Genomic DNA, 21,392 nt, shown 5'->3' with positions numbered 1-21,392 from the left:
TTTCTTTACCTACACTATAATCCTCATCACTATATGTGACAGATGAGTTGTTTATGCATTTACTAGATTAGATATTCAAAAGCAGTGGTGCAATCACCACCTGTGCATTACTAACACAATTCAGGGGAAGGTGGAGTGGTTTAAGATGGATGCCAACCAAAATTCCAAGACAGGCTTCATTTGTCATACCTACGTGGCACGGATGTATCACCCATCATGGATGACTTCACTTCTTTACCTTCTGTCACCTCACAATTCAGATTAGCCCATATTAAACCAAAGGCTCACTTAATATGGCATTTTAAAAACTGGCAGAGTCCAGCAATTGGTAATGGAATCGTATTAATGCCTTCCCATCCATCCAACCCCACTGCACAAAGCAGGAGGAAAGAATGGAATAAAGATGGACCTACCCAAAACATTTCTTCAGATGCTCTGATATTCCTTAAGCTTCCATAATTGCAGAATTTTAACAAAATGGAAAGGGTTAAAGAAAGCCCAGCGTGCTTATTTTCCAGAGAGCATAGAACCAAACACAAACATGCACATCCATACATTATTGGATTTGCTGGTTTAATCAGCAAGTACCAGTGACTCAATTAGCCTCTTAGCAGTGCCTAAATGCCACTAATTCAGCCCGCTGGCTGCTGCAGCGCACATCTACAAGCTTGTCCCTTTAGATTTAGCAGTAACAGCACTGCCATTCTCCTCATGACAGCACTAGGGGCCCAGACAGTCTCCTGCTCTCTCTCTCTTTTTCTCTGTTCTGCCAACCACACAGAAAGAAAAGACCCCAGGGCTGACTGTGTGTGAGCGTTGAGTAGGAGGAAAAAGGAAGAGGGAGACACTATTTCTATTCATTTTACAGCTTCATCCATCAAAAGCCCTTAAAAAAAAAAAAAAAAGAAAAATGCATTCCCAGAAGCTCATGTTTTACAGCAACAGCCTAATAAGGTGTTGAAGAGATACTGACCTAATCTTTAGCAGCCACATCTACTACACTAAGGTTTAACAAATTACAGAAGCTAGGGCTGGAGAAGTACTGTTTGATTCCATCTAATTCACACTCCTACTATTGCTAGTCTCTTCTTTCTATCATTTGATTTAGGATAAAGCATCAAGATGTAAACCATACTTTCAGCTGAAACTTCAGGTAATCTCTGATAATAATACCCAACTCCAGTGAACAAACCAACCAACCCCAACCTGCTTTCCATACTACTCAACAGCACATTTGTTCAGCTCATTTTTTGACTCTCCCTTATATAACGACTAATTTTTAGACAGATTGATTCCCTGGTGAGTTGTTGCACATTGTGCAGCCATAAAAGCACTGGTGACAGTCAAAGAAGGTGACAGGAACAGTAGGCTGGTGTTAGGGCAGAAGCCAAAAGGAGTTTTGGCAGCAGCTAGGTAGATGTCAAATTAAAGTGACCAAGCAACCACATTGCTTCAAAAGTTTTGACTCAGTATGAACAAAATGTGCTGTCAAAACACAACGTGTCAGAACTGAACCCATCAGATCTACTTTACTTGATGACTATACATGGAATTACAGGTCAGGAGAACACAGGAGATCCCAGAGGAGGTAAAAAACCTTTGCTAATTAACTTACAATGTGGAAAACAGAGCAAAAGACACACAAGCTCTTCTCTCTTTCTCATCACTTAAAACTGAAGGCTCATTAAAAAATGGTCAAAGGCATGCTCACTCTAGGTTTGAGAGCCACAACATTTGCAATAGAGGCAGTATCGCTTTAAATCCCTCCCAGCAGCTTCCCAGCTGACAGCCGCTTGGCATCCAAAGGCTAGGTAGGAACTTGGCAACCATGCGGCATTTTCTACAAAATATGCAACATAAAATGAAACAAACAAACAAAAAACCCCTTTTTCAAGTACCAGACAGTGAAGAGGCCTTGCACTCCCACTCCCCTCTCCTCGTTAATATTCAACAGTTTCAAATAAAGATGTACCAAACCCCGCCAGGGAATCCAGGGAATTCATTAAGCCTTTAGAATTTCAGTTTACCAGTCTCTGATTTCCAATCAGCTGAAACTGGAAAGTCATTACTTCAGCTGTAGCCCAGGTCAGAGGAAAGACTAATCTCGTACTCACAAAGCTGCCAGATTTCAGGTTCAGAATGAATGCAGGGTGGTTTTGGAATTGTAAGGAGCTAAGGAGAATGCAGGACCTTAAATAAGGAAAACCAAACAACGTGGCCCCGCAAACAAGGACATACCCTCTGCTACTGTGAATCTGCATTTCTTAGGAGAAGCCACTACATCATGCAATATGAAAACTGTAAATAGTATAGGGGAGGAAAAAAAAGGACCAGGTTTCCTGATCTTTTGCACATACTTGCATTTGTTACCTCATTTTGAGAGATGATGGATGTATAAATAGTAAATATGCTTCAGTTAGTACCTAAACCCAATCACAGACACCTAGCTATGGTCTCAATACAAACAGATGCTGCCAGAACTATTCCAGGTACAATACCAGCCCTGTTCATACTAGAGAAGTTCCTTCCTGCACAAAAGTCCACATCACCTTTCCTGCACAAAGTCCGAGGAAATTGCTGTCACTTGGGGAACTCCATGGGAAGAGTGTGCAGAGACAATATCCTGGCTTGGCAGCTCCTAGGAGCCAAGCACAGCTTCCGAAACTGGTCACAGATCTGCACAGTAGCTCTGCCTGTGCTGTTCCATCCCCTGACTGTAGCCCCGTTCCTTTCACTGCCTGTCTGGTAAATCCCTTTATACGCTCATAAAGCCAGCTGCTCCCAGAGCACCCCAGCTAGCAGGAACCGACGCTTCTCTTGCACCTTTGCCTTGCAACAACAGCACAAGACAAGCACATCTTTGTAGTGGGTTTGGGGTTTTTCTTTTGCTTGGGGGTTGGGGTTTTGTTTGTTTGGTTTGGTTTTTAATAATCAGAGCTCAGCCACCCAGGGTGGAGGCAAACTTCAATGTGAGAGCACTTTCTTTTTTGAAGATGCCACAGAAATTATAAATTGCAGCCTGATATTTGGTAAAAGCTGCATTTCCCTAAATACTGCTGAGAGCAGCCAGACAGAGGTTCTATCCAAATGAAGAGAGATCACAACCAGATAAAATGAAACTAAAGACTGTTCAAAAACATTATCTTGAGTAGGTGATGTTACTGCAGCTTATGCACATTTTGTCTTCCCTTGTCAGAAAAGCTGGCTTGCTAATTTATGGGCAGAGTGGGGAAAGCAGAGGGATACAGACAGACACAGAATACTTAAAACAGGACTCAGAATGGAGACAAAGCTCCCCTTTCACCTCCCGCTGCTATTTACCATCTGGGATCCTGAAAGGGGGTGATGGGTAGTTTTGTGATAGGTTTGGCAAGGGGCAGGACATTTAGGATTTTCTATGTGTAACGAGGTCATGTGTCAGCGCCTTTGCAGCACATGGGAACACTATGCAAAAGAAAGTTCAACAAAAGGGTTGCCCTGGCTGAACTGGAAAGAAACGCTATTAAAGATATCTTGGCGCCAATGCAGGATCTTAATAAGATTAAAATAATACTCAGTTTTAAAAAATGCCTCCAGAACCTAGTCTGGAAAGGCACAAAACAAAAGGAGGGAATGAATACATCCCATTTCAAGGTGGATGTTATTTAATATGACTCTTTTTTTAATGGTATGATATTTAAAATGAAAACTATGAATCACAGCTTCTCCACTTCTGTTTGGAAACCAGACAGGTCACTTGACTCCATGTGTTTTGTTAACTTTTACTTTACACTACAATTAGGAGGTAAGACCACAACAGCATTACGTAAAATGTACTGCAAGTCTGTGGAAAGTGAGAGGTATTTCATATTACATGATGCTTTGACATTTCCACTAATACTTGGGGGGGTTGGGGTGGTGGAGATACATGTAGGATTTCAGTCCTTGTAAGAAGTGTAGGGGTTTTTCTTTCTTTCTTTCTTTCTAACACGGCTTTATTTAACAAAAGCAAATTACAAAAAGCAGTTGCATGAAATGAGGAGTGAAATGAGGAGTTCTGGTTTAGAGAGGTTTCATAAGATAATTCCTAATAAGGTCAATTTCCCATCATTTGATGCTACTGTAAACCTTCAAACAGGATCCTTTCATCAAAGGGCCTGAACAAAACATAAGCACCCCTAGCCTTTTGCCCAGACTGGATATCTGCTGACTAAAGCAATTCTAACAGCACTGCTACTGCAGGCTGTAATCTGTGTGTTAAATTATTTAAAATCCATACTCCACAAGATGCACAGATGCAAGAACTAGTCACTAAACTAATGCAGCACTTTCTTATCCAAGTGTCTCAAACTCCTGGTTGAGAGAAGACCCATTTTCAAGTCTGAAAGCTTTAAACTGAGAATGTCACTGCACACCATCAACTACACAGTGAAGTAAAAGGCAGTTTCTGTGTTTGGAAAACAAAAAAGTTTCAAATTCTATTGATGGAAAACCAAAAAGTCACATCAGAGCCTAAAGAACAGATGCTTAAAACAATCACTGGATAATACCTGTAAAATCTGTGGTGCAGTGGACTGTGAGAATGCTGTTCTTGTTCCTCCCCAGCCTTTCCTCTACACATGTATATGCATAGATGCACTGATCCAAAACTGGAGCCAACAAGCAGTGAAAAGAATACAATCAGCATATTGCTATGAGGCATGAACAGATGGACACTTTCAGTCCATCAGAGAATGGCTCTTCAACATATCAGAGTTCACTATGGCTCAGTCCTACAACAGTCAGGCTGCAACAAAAACTCTTCTATCACACAACCACATTACCTACCATCCTAAGAAACTATTGGTGAAGCCACATAGCACCAGATGTACTCCTGATTGTTCCTTTAGGCAACCCCTACTCAGCATCCTGCCATGCAGTACTTCTTCCTCGACTTCCCAAGTGTTCCTATTATGCCATCTTCAAATTGCAGATACAACCAATGGCTGACTGAGAACAGGGTCCTTCAATGGACCATGGGATCCCTCCCTGCCTACTACAGTTGCTCTGAGGAGTAACCTTTGCTTCTATTTAGCATTGGCAGATTTGCATATCGGAGAATCATACTGGTTGGAAAAGACCTTTGAGACTGTCAAGTCCACAAAACAGCAACGCACAATGGGAGCAGACAACCCAAACTCTTCACCTCCCTTCATTTACCACCTGACTGCTGCCTAGAGGTACCTTCAAACACAGAGCAGGCAGCTGTTTCTCCACACTTTTATGCCAAGTGCATCTGGGAGGCCAAGGAAGCTCTTTGTACCAAAACAGAACCTTCCAAACCAAATGCTGCATTACCTTAGTAAGTAACAGCTAAATCTCCTGCAGACCCTTCATGAGTTATCAATGCTACTTGTTCACGAGCATTTATAGTGGCATAGATCAGAATGGCAGGGATGGTCTTCTGAGCATCACAGAATTAAATGGTGCCACTCTCACACACTCAGATATTCCAAATGAGAAGATGAGAACCAAAACACCACCATGTTCTGAACCAGCACAAAAGTATTCTTGTTTGTATGGAGTTACTTGCATCACTGCAACCCCAGTGACACAGCAACATACTAACATGCTGCAGTGGTGGAGAAAAGCAACTTGGCCAGACAGAATGTGAAACAAAAGCAACCATTCAATACAATGCATGACAACCATATTAGGCACTCACACAGATACTACTGTACTGCTGTCATCTAGCTACAAAAAACCCAACAAATAAACGGCCTTTCTCCAAATTTTAAGTATAAAAATCCTTAATTATTGTTAAAGTAGTGTCTGCTCTGAGACAATAAATGTAGTTTTGCTTTGTCTCCACAGCTTTGTGAAGAGCTTTATGAACAGAAAGGCCCAGAAGCAGCCCAAAGGTCACACACACTGGGCAATACTCACTGTCTGCAAATGTTGCCTACTCCCCCAAAAACTCACCAAAAAAAAATCACAGTTTTGATAGTTCTGTTCTTAGCAAATTTGCAACAAAACTGTTAAGTAATTAAGGCAAGACACTTCACACATGAACTTAAACTGCTAATTAAATCCCCCCTGCTTAATTGACTAGATTTGCATATCATTCAGTGAGGAACAGGAATGGCTTGGGCATGACACAAGTACTTCCTTGTGCATAAGACACCCAAGTAAAACAAGCTAGGAGCAGTGAGGAACAGCAATGACAATTTCTGAATGAAACAGAAATTTTCAACTGAGATTTTCAAAATGGTTTTGGTTAAGAACATTAGAACAGACCTGATTCCAAGCAGTTACCATTCCAACAGCAGTATTCAGAACTACAGCAAATGTTTTACATCCATGCTAACTCTTCCCTTAGTCCTGTTGACTTGGCCAGGAAGGAGATCAACGAGTAGTAGACAACTGAGTATCGTTGTCCTCCATCCTTTGTGTGCTATGGAAACTTTCCTACCTGACTCTTGATGAACAATTACTGATGAAAAGAAAAGGAAGAATTTTCAACACAGGGCCACTCATTTATTTTAGTGCTCCCAGCTGCAGAAAGATTATGTTAAGATGGAAAAGCTACCTTTTTCTTTTTCATTAGGCCAACAAGGAGAAACTTAACTGCAATCAAATTACACACAGCTAATACTTACGTAAGCAACTGAACAAATTGAGGCCATTTTTACATTCAAACCTCAGAAAGAAGAGAGCAGATCATACCAACATATCTCACTGAGCTCATGACTGCTGTGGAAGTTGGTGTCACCCACTTGATAGCACATTCCATTCGCAGATATTGATAAGGAGATCTTTGTTTTTACCTCAGCTTGTATCTTATAAGAGGTAAAAACTGCATCCTTTATCTCATTTTTCAGAAGTCTGAAGCATTAACATTTGTCCCAATGGAGCCAGCAGCTGCTCTGCCAGCCTATGACATGCATGGTTTTGTTAAAAGGTTTTCATGTGGTTTGGTTTTTTTGTTGTTTTCAGTTCAGTGTGCTTTGCATATGAAACAGGACATTTCCCCACCCTCCACCCCCATTCCCTCCTAATCCAGAAGGGACCTCACTTCCTCTCTCTCAAACAAGCAGCCCATTCAGCAAAAGGGAAATCCCAAGATGCATTCGGGCAAGAAGCCTACAGAAGGAGCTTGGAAAAAAACAAACCCCACACAACACAACAAACCAACAACAAAACCGAATCGTGCCCCCCTCCCCTGCCAAAAAAAGCCACCAGTGTGTCCAAAACAGCAGGAAGAGAAGCAACTGATGGTAGTTTTGGATTTACTTCTGCAAACTACTACTTAGGACTCGGATCTGACGTGCCAGCCATTTAAAAAGCTTTTTCCAGAGTAGCAATTCAGTGTTGGCCCTGCAGTAACATAACCCACAGAACTGCAGCTCTCCCTTGCCAAAACAGAAAATGCTGAAAGCCAGTTTGGAGAATCTCTGACATGATTACTGAGGTAGACCTAGTGGAGGAATGTGGAGCAACTCAATTATTACTTTGCAATTACAATTTAAAGGAAAAATTGGTTCAGTTTTTTTTTTTAAATGAAAGAGATCAAAAAACCTTTTCTCAGTTAAGAAACTTGTTTAAAATGGGATCCATGTGTCTCAATAGCTCTCTTCCCCGAGACCTAATGCCACTTTGTGACATCAAAACTGTCTACAGCAATTAATGCTGATGTCACAAGGGATTATGATTTTGACCAAGAGAATAAAGAGTTCAAAAGGCAGGGGGGAGGGCTAATTAATAAAAGATATTTTTTCAAGAAAAAACCAAACACATACACAAGAAAAAAATACAGCAACTTCCATGTAATGGTTTTCACAGCTCTAAAGATGGGATCCAGCTGCTCAAGAAGAACAAAGAGATATGACGTTTAGTATGGATCTACTGAAATCAAAGTTATAAGAGAAGCTAATGAATTAACCCAGCTAACGGGGCAAATTTGATAACTGTTTAGAAACCTGATTACAAACTTGCATGTAAATTTGTGAAAGCAGAATTTAAACGTAGAAATATACTTCTGAAAATACAGTCTCCAGTGATATCCCATGAGTTGTTCTAAATTTAAAATCTCAGCAGTATTTGACCCTCAGCTGTAACGAGTGAGGAAAAACTCGCTGTGTTCAGCAGCTGTGACGAGTGATTTCCACTCTAAGGTACCTTTTGATAAACTAGGACCAAGTTGATTGACATCACTGGAGTCAAACCACAGAGCCAAACGTTGCCTCAACAACCTTCCCCAAATTAAAGCAAGACATTAGGTCCAATTATTACTATACTTCAGGGTCTCTTGAAAAAGAAGCTCCTATTCCTTCCATTTACTTGAATCACTCCCTGGCTTGGCTTGCACACAGCACAACTAGGCTGACGTCAAGTGAGTTATTCTTACTGTGTACCAGGCAAAATAAAGTGATAAAGACCCTCAAGGTTTAGACCACAGTCATTTAAAATATTATCTCCTCTCTGTAATGGTAAAAGTGAAACCTCATATACGCATCTAAACACACAAATGTAACTCTACGTGCTAGAACAATTCAGTGATCTGATACAAGCTCTGGCTGTTGACACAATACTCAGCAATGATACCAGGGGACGATATTCTTGCTGTTAACTTCCCCAGATACGACCCCTTCCACTTGTGTTAGTATAGCTTCTCCATAGCTACACTTGAACTGATGAAACCTTGCAAACTATGCCAAAAATCAAGTGAAACGAGCACTGCAGTTCCTTCTCAGCAATTTCTATCTCATTGTTTCATTTTGGTTTTTGAAGACTAAACAGTCCCCTGGTTCACAGACTTACAAGCACAGAAACTACAGGTGGGGCAATAATCCACAGGCCACTATTACCAGTCATCTGGTTGACATCCGAAACCACAGCTCATCCAGCCCCTTCCTCCCAGAGTGCGTGTGTCACCTAACTGGGAAAGAGATATGTAACATTTTTCATCCTGAGCACTGAACTGCTCAACTCAAAGCCAAGCATGACGATCTGTACAAATGCAAATGTCCCAAATGCCAAGACTAACATTTCTAAAACCTAATTCAACTCTTTCATTTCTTAGCTGCAGGCCTTTACTGCCACTCCTTTTTTCCACCCAAACAAAAGACGAAAGGGATGACTCAAAGCAACTTGAATTTCAAGCTAAAGCCACAAAGCACTGAATGCCTGATCTTTAATATTAAACAGGTGTGCAGATGATATTCAGTCAAGTCTCATCATGGCTAGCTTAATTGTTGAATAAACTGGAAAAAGACCCAATTTACTGAAAAGACACATGGATAAGTCAAACAACACTATAAATAATGACACAACTCATCTGGTAAATACAAGCAAATAGTAGTTACAGCACTGCCAACTCCCTCTACCCCTTTTTTCCCTCCAAATCAGTGATTTTTCTTTATTTCTTTATATTCACACTATTTTATATTATAAAAGTACATAATAATTAAAAGATAATTACATTGTTTTCATTCAGAATTTAGAATCAATGAATCAATTATTTTAAATAATCTCTAGAAACATAACTATGTGAAAATCAGTTTTTAGAAAGGGAACTCCTGATTTGCTGTGATGGGCAAGGCCTTTGAACGGGAGTTCTGCATATCCACTCTACAGAGCACTTCACCATTTGTATCACTACCTGATGGTCCAAAGATTATTTGTCTTCACCAGTTATGTGAAAAAACCCACACTATTGTGGAAAAGAAAAAAGAAGAGGCAAAAAGCCAAACAAAATGAAACCTTTGCATATACTAGTGCAAGGATCCATGGTATGGCATGTTTCTTATTCATGAATGAATGGGGAACAAAGAAATGTCAATAATGGACCTAATACTGCAGCCTGAACTGGTTTGAATCCGATTTCCTTCTCAGAGCAGCTCAGCACCACTCTAAAGACATTTCTCTCAAAGGAATATTTCTAAATCATACCAGCATGGGTGAGATAATTCACACCCACTGAATAAACTGAAACTGCTAGTGGGGAGTTAAGAATGGCTAATTCTTTTTTTTTCCTTGAATGACATTCCATTACCTTTCAACTCAGGTAAGTTTTCCAAGTGTGGCACGATGGTTCGTTAGATAAGCGTGCTGAAACACAGCATTTCATGAGAAAGTCTTAATAATGAAAGTGTAAATCTGAAATCCATTACATCAACAAAGGTTACTGAAATTAGACCACACTGTACTCTTAATCATGTCTATTTCCTGCCTTTCTAGCCTCTGTGTAAAAGCTATAAAACTCATTTTACTGGTATAAATACGTAAACCTGAACAATCTTGAGGATTTTTGCTTTAGGAAAAGGTATCAGACCTAGAGAAATGCAATACTTAAAGAGGGGGGTTTAATTATTTAAAGTAACTCAATGCTTGTAATTGACACTACTACCATCTCTGGTTTAGTAACCAGCAGGATCCCTGCAAAACCTGTATTTTTTCACTCTCAGCAAATTCATTTTGTTAGCTAGGCCCTGAAAACAGCACCTTCAAGCATTCCGTATGCAGTCCGAGATTCGCTGCACTCCCGTATCACTTCATAAGAGGAAGAAAATTACTATCATGATCGCAATTTCTGCCATCTGAACTGCACAGACAGCTCTTCAGGTCTGTGCAGCTCCCCCAGTGAAATTGGTAAGGGTTGTACACACAGGTCAGCTGCCAGACTTCAGACTGCAGGATACAGTCACGCAAACAGCTTCCTGCACAAGTTCCCGTTTAAGCAAGAAGTTACTTTGGCCTCCTCAAGTTCAAGAAAAACACTTGACTGCAGTAGATTCCTTCTCCTGTGTTAGGTGACACAAATCAGCTTAATTTTGCTAAAAAGCAGCAAGAAAAAAATCTGCTAAATGGTCAAAGTTTACTAGGAGCAGCATTTCAGAACTGGGAAGCTTCACCATCACTGTCTCTGTTTAACAGTAACAAAGGCAACGAGTTCTCATAGAAGGAGAAAAATCTAAAGATTGAAAGAAATCAGGTGGTGTTATTGCTGATTTTCACAGTACCATTGGCACACGACACTAATGCATTAAGAATTCTGCAAAACCCTCCCGAGAAGAGGGTCCAACTTGAGCTCCTGGCTGATCCTACTTGGGGGTGAAGAATCAGAGCCTGTAACACAGGTAATGTAGGAAGTGGAGGGGGTAGGGGCTTCTTAAAATGCAGGATATGACAGTGAAAAGATATGAAATGTTTTTTCTTCCAACCTTAACAGATGTTGTCCAATTAAGGATGAAAATAAATCACCCTCTGCATTGCGAGTCGGAAAACACATACATGAAAGCTTTCTGAATACATTTCAGTTTAAACTTGCATAATTCTCCCAGCAGAGAAATCATCTTCAGCTTATGTAATCCTTACAAAGAGGCATTATTACATACAATTCTGTGCCACTAAGAAACAAGAAAGATACATCTCTAGAAAAGAGGTGCACCCACACACAATTATACTGGTAAGGAGGGAACGGGGGGGAAGAGCTGTAGCAAAGATGCAAAGATCAGAGCCTGCTGTTTCCACAGAGACTGATCTGTAACCAAGCTCAAGGGGCTGCTCCCCTTTCACCAGCCAGAACTGTCTGTTATACTTAACCCAGACTTCCGAACACTTGATATCCTGTCTGCTATTTCAATGCCCTTACTCAATGTTTCAGACAGACATTACACAAACTGGCTGGTGAAAAGGGTTGAGAAACCAAGAAGCAATCCAAGTCAGTGACCTTATTCTACAAAATGATGCCATTGACTGAGCAGAAGATGAAGAACAAAGCACAGGGGTACATGTCTTCTGAACATATCATTGAAATCCTGAGTAGGAAAGGACAATGGCTATGCTGGATCTTATGTTAATGTTGCTGCTGTCTTTTCATCATTAAAGCCGAAGCAATTCTTGTGCTGCCGGGGCAATTGACTCTCACACCAAAACAGAAGCAGTTTCAATTGAAAAAAACATTAAAAAATCCAACCCAGAAACCAGGCTTATGTCACATTTTCTACAAAGCATGTGCAAAGGTATCTGAACATAAATCAATAAACAACAAAGCCAAAACCCAAGTTATCGATTAGTTCCTTTGCTGTTTATCTCCAGCATACAGAATGACGCTGCAATTTGTATGTACACACAGAATCTCTACCATGATGGCCTGACTTCTAAAATCAGACTGTTAAGACTACTTAGCATGAGTAAGGGTGGCAGGACTTGTCTCATTTAACAGAACATGTGACTCTAAAGCTTATCAGGTTGTTTTAAGATGCATCCACTGCTTGGAGAAGCTCAATTTCATGGGATAGCAACCAAACCACAGACAGAGCCAATAATAAGAGCCCCACATGTGGGAATTCCCGTTGGCTTCTAGAAGAGCTGTGTCCATGAAACACAGATGAGAGCCTGAAATTGCATCGGTGTTTTTGTTACTTCATCCAACCAAAAAAAGTCAAAGCAAAATTATTAGCTCAGTGCAGAGAGGCCAATCTCTATCAGCCAGCAGGATTGCCCAATACCAACAAATAGGCACACTCAGAGAACTTTGCCTGACAGAATTTTCAGGCCAAGTTCACGGTCACTGAATTTGCATCAGAAAAATAGTCTCACCCTTCACCAACTTCAGATATTTTCCACATGGAGTAAAAACCTAAAAATTAAAATAAACTGGCAAATCCTAAATACAGGAACAAAAACATGTCCCACCCTGTTAGATATCCACCACAACCTTCAAATCCAACCTCCACATAGCAATGAGCAGACAAAACCCCTTCAGCTCAAAGAGGGCTCCCAGTTAGAGAGGCTGTTGCCCCATTCAGTAAGATCCGTCAGGATCAGATCACCATCAAACATCTACAACACCACAACCTCACTAATGAGCCAAATGAAAACCCCACAGCAGCAGAACTGAAGGTTCTAGTCTCAGCTTTACTACACTCCTGTAAATGCCAGGTAAGGCCACAAATTTAGTGAAGCTACTTTGTCTAAATACTGGTATATTCTGGTTCAGAATCTGCCCCTCTATTCTATGGCTGCAAGTACTGACAGTCAACATGCAAGAAGTCTGATACACATACAAGTCTTCTGTGGTTTGTGGGTGAACCTGGCTCCAAATACTATGCTGGCTGATTGCTTGACAGAGAACTGCAGAACGAGCCCCAAGGACCAAAACCATCAAATTAACCTTATATGATCCAGAAGATATGGGAACAGAGAGGAATCTCATGAGGTTCAACAAGGACAAGTGCAGAGTCCTGGGGAAGAACAACCCCATGCACAGGCTGGGGATTGACCTGCTGGAGAGACACTCTGCGGAGAGACACCTGGGAGTGCTGGTTGATAATAAACTAAACATGAGCCAGCAATGTACCCCCTTGGCACAGGCTGCCTGGGGGAGTGTGGAGTCTCCTTCTCTGGAGGTCTTCAAAACCCACCTGGACACATTCCTGTGTAACCTGATGTAGGTGGGCCTGCTTTGGCATGGGTGTTGGACTAGATGATCTCTAAAGATTCCTTCCAACCCCCATGATTCTATGAACCAGTGATTTCAGTAATGATCTGAGCTTCAATCTCTACACTGACAATGAAATGTAAAAGACATACAACAGTACATGAGGTGTAAATGAGGAAGGTAAGGGACCAGAGCACATCTTTTCAGGGTAAACTTGCCTCTAATTATTTTCCAAGAACACATACTGACTGTACTAGAGACTGAGTGGAATAGCATTAAAAGTAGTGCAGATATATTAATGTGCCTTAGCCAGAGTCAGAAAATATATGCAAACAGATTAGATCTCTAAGAGAAATGTATCATTAATACACATACTACAATTGACAAATTTAGAACAAAACCTTACTATATTACTACCTTTTCACATACAGGAAGCATTACTTTAAGATCAATTTGAATTAAGTGCTCTGTGGCCACTCAGCTAAAATAGATTAGTCTGGTAATTGACAGTATGCTATCGATAAGATTCTCTCCAATTCAGTCTAAGTTACTTCTGTCTAAGCTCTCATTTCTTTCCAAGAACCCCTCCTGGATTTAGCGTAACTGCTCCATGACAGTTCTCTTTACAGAAGAGTCACGGTGGCAAGGTCAAAGCTTGCTGTAAAAAAAGAAGACAACAAACATGTGAGAATTAAAAACATTTTTGGGTCTAAGTACTGTGAGCACTGAGACACAATCCTTTGTGTGACAGCAAAGCAGTCTGGCCAGCTAAGCCAGCAGTGTGAGTTCCAATCATCAGCTATCACCAGTAAGAGACGGCCGGCCCACTCCTTACTGGAGTCAGTACTATTCAAACCCCTCAACTTTGGCAAATAACTCTACTGATAGATGAAAACAATGTGAGTTCTCCATGAGAATGGGCAAGGCATCTCATCTACCCAAACCTTGCTGGGGCTCAACCATCTAGATATCATCCCAAAGTTCCCCCTGTTCCAGCTGTGTTGAGAAGCAGGGAAGGTGCAGATAAGGTGCAAGTGGCTGCCAGGATTTAACCGCTGCGTTGCCTAGACATGCTCCGAGCAGCCTCACACAGACGCCTCCAGATGCTTTTACAACACTGATCTAAACGCGCCTCTCAGCAAGTGAAAACACATCCTCATTGGTCAGTTAGCTCAAGGCAGTGATAGTCGTGTTCTCTCCTGGCAGAGACCAGTGTTGGGCTCCTCACACATCCAAAGACCGAACCGTGTTTACACGCACCTTCAAAGCGTGCTGCTGCTCAGGCAGGACACACGCCCGAGCCCGAAACCACAGAAATGGAGAGGCAAGCGAGACAACCCAGACAATGAAGGGAGAGGCAGATGGTTAAATATTTTAGGCAGGGATTTTCAAAAGGTGAGATTGCACATAATTCCCTCTCTAATTTGAGAGGGCTGAATTCAGGAACACAGGAGCTATTCTGGGGCAACAGAGACACAGTTGACTCAACACCATTAGATCATTATTTGCAGCATATTCTTTGTCTAACACACATGCACGTACCTGCTTCTTTGTTCTCCATCTACAACATCTATAAAACTGTTTGCACGCTTGGGAAAAAATGCTGATGTCTGCTGAAACACTGACATCTCCTCAGGTACACGGGACTTTGCTTAAGCATGGTGTCGTTTTTTGAAGTTCAACTTCTAAGCCCTGGAAGGATTCTGCACTCAACTACTGCCTCAAGGCTTCAGCATTTTTTTGGTTTAGAGACTTCTACATTTTTACTGGAGAACCTCTAACACAACATCAAGTAAGGGAACAAATGACTTCAATGTTCCATCAGAAAACAACTGAATCCTCTGTTCTTAGCCAAAATTTTCCAAGTTATCCAGTCAGTTTGCACCAAATAGAATAAATCCATCCAGTGGTCTGAACGCTACTGCCTGCAAGTCAATCCAGAATCTCTCTGCTATACCTACCACAGGATATGTACTATTAATAAACAACAAAGGTGACTGCTGGAGGAGGCAGGACTTGAGGATACAGTAAGAAAAAGACACACATATTGTAGCATTTCAAGCGGCCATAAACCACTGTGCAGCACCTAGAAGTCCACAGTTACCCTACAGCTCAGCCACTACTGTGCTATTTCACTTTCAGCAATTTTTGTTCTTTGATTTGGCTGCAGACTTGACCTGGCTAAACCTTACTCCAGCTGAGAAAGCTGCATGTTGTGGCAGCACTGGGTTGGTAGGCATTGTGAAATAAAGTGGGAGGCCTTACGTGCTCATTTGTGTGTCAGTACCCAGAATGCTGCTTCTAGCTTCCAGCTACTTCATAGAAGTGCTGCTGGGACTTGAACCGTGGGAACACTGCCGTGCTGGCGTGCGTGGGTGTGTTCACACGTGTGCAAGGACTGCACTCGTATTCTCTTACAGTCTGATCACATACAGCTTTGCTAAAAGTACAGATGTCTGGCACACAGGTAGCAAATATGAAAGCACTGTCAACCACTGCTCAGCTCAATGCTTAAAAAAGAAAAATAAAGGTTCAGAAGAGACAGAGTCAAACCTACTCTCCTTTTCTGGAAATAGCAACCAACAAAGCCTGGAGGCCTGCTTTCTGAACTAATTCAATCACAGGGGAGGCACACTGATGTTAAGAAAGCAGAGAGTTGTCAGTCACACTGAAGCAGAAGAGCACAAGAGAAATATCAAGGCCATGTCTATACCAGCAAGTGAACACTCCACATGCACCAGCTGCAGAGCTCAAGAACAAGGCCTTGGCACTGATGATGGATTTCTAGGACCCTGTTTTGCAACCCTGTCGCGTTATTCCCATTTCCAGTGTCTAGAAATACCCCAGAATGTAATGGTTGTAGTCCATGCCAGTAATATGGATGAAATGACAGTAAGGTAGGGAAACGGGACACCCACTCAAGTAAAAGCCATGTTGGTGCATGGAGACTCTGACAGACCAGAGAGAAAACAAAGCAGAAAAAGAGCACTGCATGAGCATACAAGAAGGGGGGAAACGCAGTGAAGGATACAAACAAAGGAAAATGGAGAAGCTGCAGAAGTTATCATATGGTTCGAGTAAAGAAAGAGCTTTGGAAGTGGTAGGAAGGTGAAACAGTTTATGGGAGGTCAATCATTCATCCAAGAATGACCAGGGAGGATATAAAAGTCACAATTTTACAAGAGGTAAGGAAAGCGGCTGAGGCCTCTATGGTTCCTGCTCTAGCAGGGGTTCCAGCTGGCACAATTCCCTCCAGTTTTTGGTTAGGACTCTTTTCTGACTTCATGTAGATCTAGACAAAGCATCTCCCGCAAGTGGCAAGACCAGGCAACGTAAATCTTCAACCAACAAGTTGACTGAGAGACAATATATCTGCATCTGTGTATCCAGCTCTTGATATGGACAGATATGCACAATGGATACTTGATGCATACAGAAATACATGGTGGGAATGAAGCATCTAGGCAAAGCAATGCCTTGCAGCAATGCTTTAAAAACACCAAAGAAAAATGGGAAAGGGGACGGGGGGGAGAGAAAGAGAGGGGGAAAAAAAAGAACGAGAGAGAAAGAGGAAAAAAGGCAGTTTTGCCAGCACGCTGAATCTGCAACGGGGGCTCGTGCCAACCCTGCTCCTCCATTTAAGTCAGACCCTTAAAAGGCAGAGCTGTGCTGGCAGAAACCTACATACCTCACCACATCTCATGAACACACACAGAAAGGTCAAAAAACTCACTGCTTAAACAGTCATAAAAATGGTCATACGCACCCCACACTACTAACACACTAACAGAGCCCCAGTAACAACGCAACACACCAAGCAGTGTGTACACACACACCAATCAGTACATGGGGAAGCTGATAAAAAGCCCACTTTTGAAAGTAAACCAAATATCTGACACAACATATTACAGCACACAACACACACAAACACCTCTGTATAAAATAGAACAAAGCAATGCAGAGATCTACATCAAAAATGAAGACCACCACAAAGACACACATGCTTCACCCTTTCATCCAGAGAGATGGATAGTTGTAGAGCCCAACAGACACACAACACCCACACGGACTGACAGTTATTAACACAAACACACAGGCACAGCGGACCATCCTTTTATTTCCTTACTAGGCATCTAAACTTTACTCCAATGTTACTTGCCCCTGGCCACAGTCTACCAAACTGGGAGCCTGATTAAATCTCTCTGTAATTATCTGCACACACTGCTACAACACAAATGACCTTAGCATATGATATCCGTTGGCTAAGCCCAGTGGAAAAAAGACTTCCGAAAAAGGAAGGATAAGCACACAGAACTCTGCCAGTACCGTCAGGGTCTCGTCAAGACCGCACCACATTAACAGGAGACCCCTAAAGACAGCTCAGAAGCCTTGAGACTTAAGCCCAGCTCTGCATATGCTGTATGACAACGTGCACGCAGATTTTGGAGGCTGAGGAAAGAGTGCTTGCCACGTTCCGAACTAGGACCTACTAAAGGGTCATCAAAAAAGTCAGGCAGAGCCAAGAATCAGTAGTCTTTTCTAGTTCTCCACCTGTAACCTCACCCAGGGAGTTGGGTAAACCATACAACTGAAAAAAAAATGCTGTAAAAGTCTTGTAAAAAAAAGGAAAGCTCCCTTCCATTAACGTTCATTTTAATTAAGCTCTGGAAATGACCAAGCTGGGGACACAGTATCGGGAACAAGAATGTGGGGACTTCTTAATTTTGCTTCACAAAGGAGGCATGCCCTGGAAAATTCACTTCCCAACACCAAAAAAATGCCTCCACTTCCAGAGCCATATTCTCTTCTCACAGACATTCATATGCATCTATCCCACCATTCCATCTTAGCACATGACTGACGAAGAATAGACAAGCCATTAAAAACACATCCACCTCCAACCACGGAGATAATGTGCCTCATTACAGCCTAGCTTTGTCACAGCAGTTCTGACACTCAAGCGGGAGGAAAAGGAGGGGTAAGGGCAAGGACTGAAACGGGGGCTAAGCACAAGAGCAGGACAGAAACTGGAACTTGAACGAACGAGGCTGTGCTCCTTAATCACACCCACGGAGGCCAACGCGGTGGGCTGCCCAGGCCTCCGAGCCAGCCCTAGGAATTACTGCATTGTCTGCGCAGGGCATTTCAAACACCCTGCGCTTTGCTTCAGTGTTTTTTGCTGCATTTCTTAGAAATAAAATCTCTATTTAAGCCTGAATGTGTCTGCCCCTTTAAACAGGTACCTGGTAAGTTAATTAAGAATATTGCTGAACATTCTCAGACTGATTTAGACGCTGCTTCTCTCTCGTTCTGAGGCTTATGTCATTGCCCTTTCAGTCCAGACACAAAAAAACCCAGAAAAGTTTGGAAATCTCTGAAAGATGAAGCAGAATCAACCAGCAAACCTGCAGTGTAAAACTCAGTAAGCAAGAGTTTGCTTTAACCTTATAGCGGGGAAGGGGCAGGAAGAAAACTGCTCATCCCGCAGGCAACTGCACCATCGCCAGCGAACCAGACATCCCGGTGTCTGGGAGCGAGTCCTCAAGGCCTGGTGGCACGGCTGCCCGCTGATCAGGACTGGTGCCAGATGCCAAGGCAGCCTCCCACCCACACACCAGGGATTCTGGGATCTAAAGGCAGCTCAGACTGAAATAAAAACAAAAGACACCTAAAAAAACTGGCTTTAGCTGTCTGGCTCAACACAGCATGGCATACCTCACAAAGCTGCTGCAGCTGCCCCTAGACAGATTCATTTACTGAATGTATACATAATCCAATATACAAAGCCTGTCTGGTGGGGAGATTCAGACTCCACAGGCATACTCCAAATGCACGGGACTTCTCCATTCACGTTCCACACGCTTAATCTTCAACACCAGTGACCTGTACTGCTGTCAGGACTTCTCCTTAGCAGCTACATTTTACTTCCATACAAGCATTTAGACGGTTCAGCCCCCACCTCCATCCCCAGCAGCACACACTGTACAGATTTGCATCTGGAGTGACCACTAAATGATGTTTTTTTCTGGCTTTTTTCCTTGCCTTGACCCCTGAAGACAAGCAATCACATACTTCCTGCTGAAGCCTGAGGTAGGTTTCAAAGATCAGGTTCTATGTAAAAGTAAGACCTGCAAACGTGCATGTGTAATTCAAACAAACTCCGAGTACCGTGTTCTCAACACAATCAGAGGAAAAAAGGTGCCATCTCAAACACCGCTTGCCTACATTCACACGTGGTGAGAATTAAGAACACGATTAGATTGCTAAATGACTCAAAGGAAAAGCAGCTGGTAACAAACTGGGTATATCGATGGATTTTACCAAAATCACAGAAAATTCTTTCTCTCTTTCCCCTCCCACCCCGTTTAAAATTAAAGGCATCACTTACCCTGGGGGCTTTCCTCTTGTATTTGTTGTTATAGTCAAATTTTTCTTTCATTTCATCTAAGAGCTGGCCCAGTCTCGCTTTCTCCTCTTTCCCAGTGTAATCCTGGCTGAGGAGAATATAGGATCTCCAGTTTGCAGAGTCAAAGCCCCAGTGGCAAGTCCTGTTTTCCAGCGATTTGTGAGAGTGGACCACAAATTTGTGAGGCGGGTACATCAGCCTGCAGTCCAAGCACTGGATACAGGCTGCGCTGGGGTTACTGTAAAGCTCTGGCACCAAGAGTCCCTTACACTTCCCAAAGCACTCATGATACACCTTGAAGCTCTTCTCCGTAAGCTCCAGCTCAATTGTGCTAGAGAATTCCTTCTTGCAGTGGGGAGGATAGGTGCCACCATAAAGCAAGGCGTTACAAAGCCTCTCAGCGTCAGTTTTAGTGATGAGCCCGCAGGAAGGAGCAGAGAAGGGCAGGATGCCCATGACTTTGAGGATTTCCAGCTGGTCAGCAGTGCATCTGGAGCAGTAAATATGCAGCTCATCACACACCGAATTAATCTGCTGCAGGGAGAAATCCCTGAGCACGGAGTTCAGGATCTGGGGCAAGCAAAGCCGCTTTTCTCCACCCACCACGAAGCAGGAGATGGTTTCCCCTTCCAGGATGGTCTCGCACCTCTCTGTGGATCGGTCCGAGGGCATGAAGAAGGGACCAGGCATTACCGGAGGAGGCTGGATAGGGGGCAGATGCAGTACAGGTTCCGCTGGGTCTTTGCCATTGTCTTTCTTGTACATCTCCTGTGCCCATCGTGCTGAGAAAGCAGCAGGGCCACCCAGGGAGCTCATAGAGCTCAGATGAAACTGTTCCAAGGTCTTCTGCAGTCCTGGATGAGGCTGGAAGCTGCTTCTACTTACAGTCTCCATTTTTTAGTTTCTATTCCCAGAACAAACAAGAAAAATCCCCAGTTACCTTCCACCCTGGGACAAATCCACTTAAGGGATTTTTTTTTTTAAGGAAAAAAAAATGGAACAAAATAAAAGAACCCACCCTTGGTTTTTTTTTCTCCTTCCCACTCACGTTTAACAATCCACTAACGAATAGGAAATAAATCCTTTTGTATGCGTGTCTCTTTCTCTTCTTCCTTTTCTCTTGGCTCGTTACAATTTCAAAGCCTCCAAGTCTCCCAGCTGCCCCGATGGAGCAGAGAGTCACGGCAAAAAGAGGTCTTCATCCGAGCACTCACCCCCTCAGCCAGCCCCCCAGGCAAAGCAATCCCGCCTCCCACACCTCCACCACACACACACACACGCTCACTCACACACACGCCACCCACAGAAACACACAAAGTCTGTGCCACGCTCCGAGAACCGGCGGCTCAAATATGTTCTGGCGGCTGCTGCTTCTCTGCAGTAATCGCCCTTCTGTCCATATCCACTGAAAGCACGGCGCGGGGGAGGAAAGTAAAAAGCAGGAGGAGGAAGAAAGCTTGGTCTGTGGAAGAGAACAACGCACAAGAAAAGGCCCAAATCTCTGGCACTTCCAAAACGGCGCGAGGGCTTCGGACGGGCAACGAGGGGGCTCCCTTCGCCCTCGCGGTCCCTCAGCTCGGCCTG

The 21,392-nt window shown here is 42.8% G+C and overlaps 1 protein-coding gene across 1 annotated transcript in view; it reads right to left on the bottom strand.

The window, feature by feature from the left end:
- SKI (SKI proto-oncogene) overlaps positions 1 to 21,034 on the bottom strand; it is a 100,032-nt gene extending 78,998 nt beyond the window's left edge. The window contains exon 1 of the mRNA XM_010208319.2: positions 19,791 to 21,034. Coding sequence (XP_010206621.2) covers positions 19,791 to 20,702 — 912 coding nt within the window. The 5' untranslated portion in view covers positions 20,703 to 21,034. The remainder of the gene's footprint in view (positions 1 to 19,790) is intronic.
- Between the last annotated feature and the right edge of the window lie 358 nt (positions 21,035 to 21,392).

This window comes from Colius striatus, chromosome 21 (assembly GCF_028858725.1).
Source record: "Colius striatus isolate bColStr4 chromosome 21, bColStr4.1.hap1, whole genome shotgun sequence".
In the NCBI taxonomy this organism is placed as follows: domain Eukaryota; kingdom Metazoa; phylum Chordata; class Aves; order Coliiformes; family Coliidae; genus Colius; species Colius striatus.
This window is presented reverse-complemented; position numbering and strand designations above follow the sequence as displayed.